Below are 7,066 nucleotides of genomic sequence, written 5' to 3' on the forward strand. Positions count from 1 at the left end.
AAATTCACCAGGAGTTATATTAATATGCATATTACACTTTATAAAGCATTAACAAAGTAATTTAAATAACCTTTTTTAACTTAAAATATTTTTAAAATATGGATACTAATTATTTAATTAGGATAAAATTACAGATAAAGAAGAAATATAATAATTTATAAATGATTACTTACAAATTTTTATATAAAAACTAATGAACTTAAGGTAACATTAAAAATAGTTTTATATATCTTAAATAAAAATTATAGATATAAATAATTTTTTTTATTTTTTGATTATTATATTTATTAATTTTATTTAAAAATATATATATATATATATATATAAAAAGATTTAATAATTAATAAGATTAATAATATTATTCAGCATCATATATTTTTTTATAATCTTGTATGCAAATGTGTATAAAATTATATGGATAATTTGAGAAAATATATAATTTAATAATGTTAATGTTAGACTCTTAACAAAAAATATATTTTTCATAAATAGTTATTATGGATTTAAAAGTATAAAATATTTATATACATTTAAATAAATTATAAATTTAAAAAGAATTACTTAGAACATTAAACAGGAAAATAGAAAAATTTTCTTGTTGAATTTTAAAACTAACAAACGCCAACATATTTAATTTATGACATGTTTATATATGATGTAATAGAAAGCAAAATATTAGAAAAAATATATTAATTATTGGAAGAAAATAATATATATTAAACATTATAAATTTTAAATATATCAAAACAATTTGTAAATAGATTATAAAATGACGATTATAAAAAATTAATAAATGAAATAATATAAAATATAAATAAAATTCCTAAATAGCTTAAGGAAAACAGTAATAAAATATTAAATTAATTTAATTTAAAAGAATTCATTGACACATTAAATTATATATTTTAATTTTCCAGTATAGATTTTTTTAAATATACAAATAATTTAGAATTAGAAATTAGTTTTGTTTTTTTTGAAAGCTAATCTTTGAATTTAGTAATGACAGGATTATAATTTATAGTAAATAAAATTTAACAAATACAAAATTTAAATTAAGAATAACTGAATACTTATTTATTAAACTGGATTGAATAAAAAAATATATTTCTTAATATTTTTAATGACGATTCTCATCATGAGATTATGAAAAGAAGTATTCCTATTCTTAAATATATGTATTAAAACGAAGCATTATAAAATGATAGACTAGAAATGATTTTTAATTTTGGTAATGGAAAGCATTAAAGTATTCAAAATAATGTTTATGAAGTAGTCCAAAACCTTGTTTAAATTTTAGATATTAATGATTTATAATTTATATTTAATAAAGTTTAGGAAATTCACAATAATGAAAACCATTCTACTTGTATTAATTTGATAAAATATATGTGTCAAAACCCTAAATTATTAATAAAAAAAGAAATTTAAAATAATGTTGAGTAAACTAATAATTAAGTGTAAGAAAATTAGATTTTAAATAATAGCTTTAGTAATAATAACTTTTATATGTTAGATAATAAAAGCAACGTATAAAATGACTATGAAAATAATTTTTAAAATTAAAATAATTAAATTAAAAATAATAATAATAACAACGACCAATTGGATTCTAATGAAGCTAAAAGTAAAGTTTTTTTTTTTTATATATTTTTTTTAGTATAATTTTATCTATTTTTTTTTTTTTTTTCTTTTTAGTTGATATTGATGACGAAAAAGAAAGAATTTAAAATGATTTATAATTTAAAGATATTAATTAATAAATTATTAATAAAAATTAATAAGAAATTAATAATAAAATTACTGTAATTTTTTTATATAAAAAATTATGTATTATTAATATTTTAGGAGGAGTGGTAAAATGTTTAACCTAATATTGTTATCGCTCTACCGTATTTTGGGGATTTAAATAATTAAAATAACAATAATTAATCATTATAAAATGATGGCTATTAGGTAGAAGATTTAGGAATTTAAATATTTGAATATTTATGGGAAATTACTTAGTAATCTTTTAATTAAATGAATAATAAATAGAAAGAATTTATATAAAAATCAACATAAGCAATAAAAGAAATTAGTGTAAATAATTTCTAGCCTTTAAAAAATGTATTTTTTTATATATATTTTTATAAATTAACAATAAAAACTAACAGAATATAATATAAAAATGTTTAAATTAAATATTAAATAATTAAATGTTTGATGAATGCTTAGATATTTTGTAATATATATCAAATAGTTATTTTCCTATATATGATGATGAAAGAAAAATATTATACTAAAATAAATTAAATTTTATGGAAATGTTAGATCAATAATATGGATTAACAAATTTAATTATTGTAAGTCTATAAAATTTTATGAATGAAATTCGGCAAGGAAACATAATATAAGAAAATCGAAAAAATTAGGATTTGTGTGAAAAAAGACTTATTTTAATATATGAAATATTAGTTTCTAATTAAAAAAGTTTTAGTTAGCAATAAATAAAAGATTTATTTGAAATTTTTTGTTTTAATACAAATGAGAGTTGGGAAATGGAAATATTTTTTAAGTATTTATTAAAAATAGTTGACAATAATTTTCTTATAAATTATAATTGCCTTTAATATATATTTAATGATATTTTATTAAGTTATAATAATGCCTAATATTGTACTGATTTTATTTATGATTGCTTTTACAAATATTTTTTTGTAATAAATAATAGAATCAATGTTTTTTAAAATAAAAATTTAATTTCTGAATAAATTTATGGCCTTTAGAAAATTTGGGAAATCTATTTATTCAATCCTTAGGATTCTATTTCAAAAAAAGCAAGAAATACTTTAATTGAAATTATTTAATTTTAAAGTTAGAATGTTTAAACTTTAGAAAACTTAAAACTATTATATGTATAGAATCTAATGGATTATATGAAGAATTTTTATGAATTATATCTTAAAAATAATAATGATAATTAAGTATTTGTAGGAATTAGTAGATGTCTAGATTTAATCAATAAGTTAATTGATTAATTAGATAAAACCTTATAAAAACAATAGAAAAATTAAGGAAAAAATATCAATCTTTAAATTGAAAATAATTTAAGGAATACTTATACTTAAAAAAAATTCCAAATTACGGTTAATAATAATAAAAATTTTAAAGAATTAATTGAAATGATAGCAAGTAAACATTATTATTATTTTGTATTTATTTTTAAATAGATTAAATAAATCCTGTATAAAACCCTGAGAGTATTGATATTTATGTGAAAGGAATATATATATAAACTCAAGATTTAACAAAAAAACTGAAAGATTTATAACTATAAGATGATAACACAGTAAAATTACATAATAAAAATAATGATCTCGATGAAGAAATTTCAGAAAGTTTTAATAATAATTAAGAAAAACAAAACATAAACGAATATTAATTAGAAAATAATATAAACGAATTTATGTAAATTACTAATTATTAGTTTAGCTAAAATATAGTTAAAGAATTATTAATCTAAAAAAATAATAATATTTAAGAAGCTTTAGAATATTATTTTTAAGACTGTGATTTATAAGAATTTTAAGTTAAGTTATAAGAAAAACAATAATAGAAAATGCAAAATGAAAACCCAAGTCTTGATTAATATTAAAAATAAAATTTTTCGAAAATAATTTCTAATACAGAAGAGTATTTAGAACTTTTATTCACTATTTTAAATATAGACGATAAAAAACTTTAATAAGACATTTGGTGTTTAATAAGCAAATTACCTATTAATTAAAAAATAGAATAGAAAGTTTAATTATTATGTGACGAAAATAATGACGTAAATATATAAAATTATATTTTATTAATAAAAAAATAAATATATAGAATAATAAATTTGATGATTTTTTTTAGACATAAAATAATTTTAAGCTTTTATATAAATTACAAATTATTAATCAAATAGTTTGTTGTAAAAAATTCTATGTCCACAACAATTAAAAAATAATTTAATAAAGAAAAAATTGGCGAGAAAAATTCGTTTAAGAATAAGGGTTTAATTACTTATATGAAAAATTTATTAATGTAAAAACTGATGTTTTTTTAAATAATAATCAAATTTCAGATATTTAGTAACTTAAAGTTTTAAAGTATATATTTGAAATTATTAACATTTATATCTTTGCATATGTTATTTCTATTGATGACTCTAATATTTTCAAAACAAATATTTATAGTTATATTCAAAAATAAAAAGAAGAAGATAATAAATAAACTAATGTAGAGAATAATCAAGAAAATTAATTAGAAAATAATTAAGTTTAATATTTAATTGGACCAATAAATAATCCTAATTTACAAAAAGGTACTAATAATAATAAATTAGAAGAAGAGCAAAATAATGAAAATGAAAAATAATCAAATGAAAATGAAAAATAATCAAATGAAAATTAAGAAAATAATCACTAACTAAAAGATACTTCATAAAATTAATTTGATGAGTTTTCTGATTTAATAGATTTTTTTAAAAATCAAAAATAAGTACAAAACTATTTCCACTAATAAGTTGATTTTAAAAATTTAATTAAATAAGCATTTGGAATCATATAATTTTATTCAGCAAATTAAATTTTCCTTTAAGATGAAATATTCAATGATATTATAATTTAATGCCTAAATCTTATTTTAGCAGGACTTTCTTTAAATATTTAACATTTTTAAATTCTTTAAAATTCATAATAATTAAATTAAATAGTTAATTTCCATTTATTTTAATCTTTTAATAAAAATTTAAGATTCGAAACATAATTTTTTATAGATACTATTGTATAGATTTGTAAATAAAATAAAGAAGTAAAATGTATTGCTTATATTTTTTGTTTATTATTGACGGATTTCGAAAATATTTGTACTGATTAATAAAAATCTAATTATAATGAGTTTTTAAATAGTGTTTGCTTTATTTTAAATGACTAAGAAGATAGTTTAATATGGATTTCTAATAATTATTAAATATCTACCGAATAATTTTACTTGAAAGTAATATAATTTATAAATCAAAGATAATTAATAGAAAATAGATATAGTGATATTGAAGACAAAGTAATTTTCTATATTTAATCAAATTTTTATATTATAATATAAAAATAAAATAGGTTTTAGCAAATTTATTTTGTTTGGCTAAAATTTTAGTTTAAAAGAAACCTGAACTTTCCGAAGTATAAGAAAATATAATTGAAAATCTATATAACTGCTTATTTTATTCTCCTAAACTTTAATTAAAAATGGAAACATATATAAATTTACCAAAATGTAAATAGAAAAATACAAGATAAAAAGTTTTTGAATTTTTGTTAGTATTAGGTAGGAGTTCTAATAAAAATTATTTTAATTTCCTTTAATGTATTTAATATAATTCTCAATAATTATAACACGAATAAAAGGATTTAAATATAAATAATAAACCAAAGCACGGATTTGTCGGTTTAAAGAATTTCGGATGTACTTGCTATATAAATAGTCTTTTATAATAATTTTTTATGATGAAAGATTTGAGAAATTTCTTTATTAATTAACCTTTAATACTTGAAAACAATTAATAATAAGACTAGCAAAAAGAATAAAATATTAATTAATTAGATCAAAATATATCTTATTAATTAAAACATTTATTTATTTACATGCAAGAGTCTATTAAATAATATATCTAACCATTTAACTTTATTTGTTCTATTCGAAGTATAAAAATATAATAAAGTAACTAAATATATAATATATTTTAAAAAAGGTTATGACGGAGAGCCAATAAATGTATTGGTTTAGTAAGATGTGAACGAATTTTTTCATTTATTAACAGATAAAATAGATAATGAATTTAAAAATACAAATAATAAATAAATGCTGTAAACATTAATAGGAGGCACTTTATGTAATTAACTGATTTCATTAGAAAGCGAATATCCTTATTGTGCAGAAACATTCGAACCGTTTCTTACTATAAGCTTGGATATACAAAACTGCAGTAATATTGAATAAGCAATGGATGCATTTGTAAAAGGAGATACTTTAGAAGGCTCGAATAAATATTATTGTGAAAATTATGGAAGAAAATTAAAAGCTTAAAAAAAAGTTTATGTCAATTAATTATCAAATAATCTTATTATTACTTTAAAAAGATTTGAATTCGATTATTAATTAATGCAAAAGAAAAAAATAAATGATTATTTTGAATTTACTCTTTCTTTAAATATATCTAAATGGGCATTCTAAAATGAAGAATAATAAGTTGACCCGAATTATTATCAATATGATTTAGTAGGTATTCTTGTGCATAGTGGGACCGCAGAATCTGGTCATTATTATTCATATATTATGAATAGAGAAGATAAAAATTGGTATGAATTTAATGATACATAAGTAACAGAATTTAACATTAATAAATTAAAAGAAGAATGTTTTGGAGGATAACAAAATAATAATAATAATAATTACTATGGATTTTAAAATGTTAATTTTTAATTTTTTGATTTATTTAATATTTTTTTTAAATAAAATATAAATAGAGTAAAAATGCTTATTTGCTATTTTACGAAAGAAGAATTCACATAAATCATGATTTGGAGCATTTAGTTAAAACATAAGAAAATAGTGAATAAAATTTAAAAGAGAATATTTTAAAAGAAAATCTTAACTATTTGAAATGCAAACTTATTAATGATTTTGATTATTTTAAGTTTGTTAAAGATTTTTTATTCCTATATAATTTTCCTATTTAATATGATGTCAATAAATATATTTCTTATCAATACTCTGATATTTAAAATATTAATTGGATGAGAGAAAAACATAATTTAATAAAGGCTTCTGAAACATATACTGATGATAATTAAAATTATGAAGAGGAAGAATAAGTAAAATAAAATCAAATAAAAATCATATAAAAAAAAATAGTAACTTATACAAGACTAAGACGCAATATGCTTTTATTATAATCAACAATATACATAAGCCTTTATGTTTTTATCGAAAAACTTATTTGGAAATGTATATCCGAATATATATGATAATGAATTTATGTTAGAATCATTTGATTAAT

At 16.9% G+C, this 7,066-nt stretch overlaps 1 protein-coding gene across 1 annotated transcript, besides 5 other annotated features; it reads left to right on the forward strand. All coding sequences in view use genetic code 6, as the record gives it.

The window, feature by feature from the left end:
* Positions 1 to 1,634: 1,634 nt before the first annotated feature.
* Positions 1,635 to 1,666: a microsatellite.
* An 82-nt stretch (positions 1,667 to 1,748) lies between these two features.
* Positions 1,749 to 1,796: a microsatellite.
* Positions 1,749 to 1,797: a microsatellite.
* Positions 1,798 to 4,366: 2,569 nt separating this feature from the next.
* Positions 4,367 to 4,431: a microsatellite.
* Positions 4,372 to 4,436: a microsatellite.
* An 819-nt stretch (positions 4,437 to 5,255) lies between these two features.
* On the forward strand, positions 5,256 to 6,669 carry IMG5_056490 (ubiquitin, putative; the record flags this gene model as incomplete). Its single annotated transcript, XM_004037245.1, has 2 exons — positions 5,256 to 5,709; positions 5,759 to 6,669. The coding sequence occupies 2 exons, from the start codon at positions 5,256 to 5,258 to the stop codon at positions 6,667 to 6,669; spliced, it is 1,365 nt and encodes a 454-aa protein (XP_004037293.1).
* Positions 6,670 to 7,066: the final 397 nt, after the last annotated feature.

This window comes from Ichthyophthirius multifiliis (genome assembly GCF_000220395.1).
Source record: "Ichthyophthirius multifiliis unplaced genomic scaffold scaff_1120509250204, whole genome shotgun sequence".
In the NCBI taxonomy this organism is placed as follows: domain Eukaryota; phylum Ciliophora; class Oligohymenophorea; order Hymenostomatida; genus Ichthyophthirius; species Ichthyophthirius multifiliis.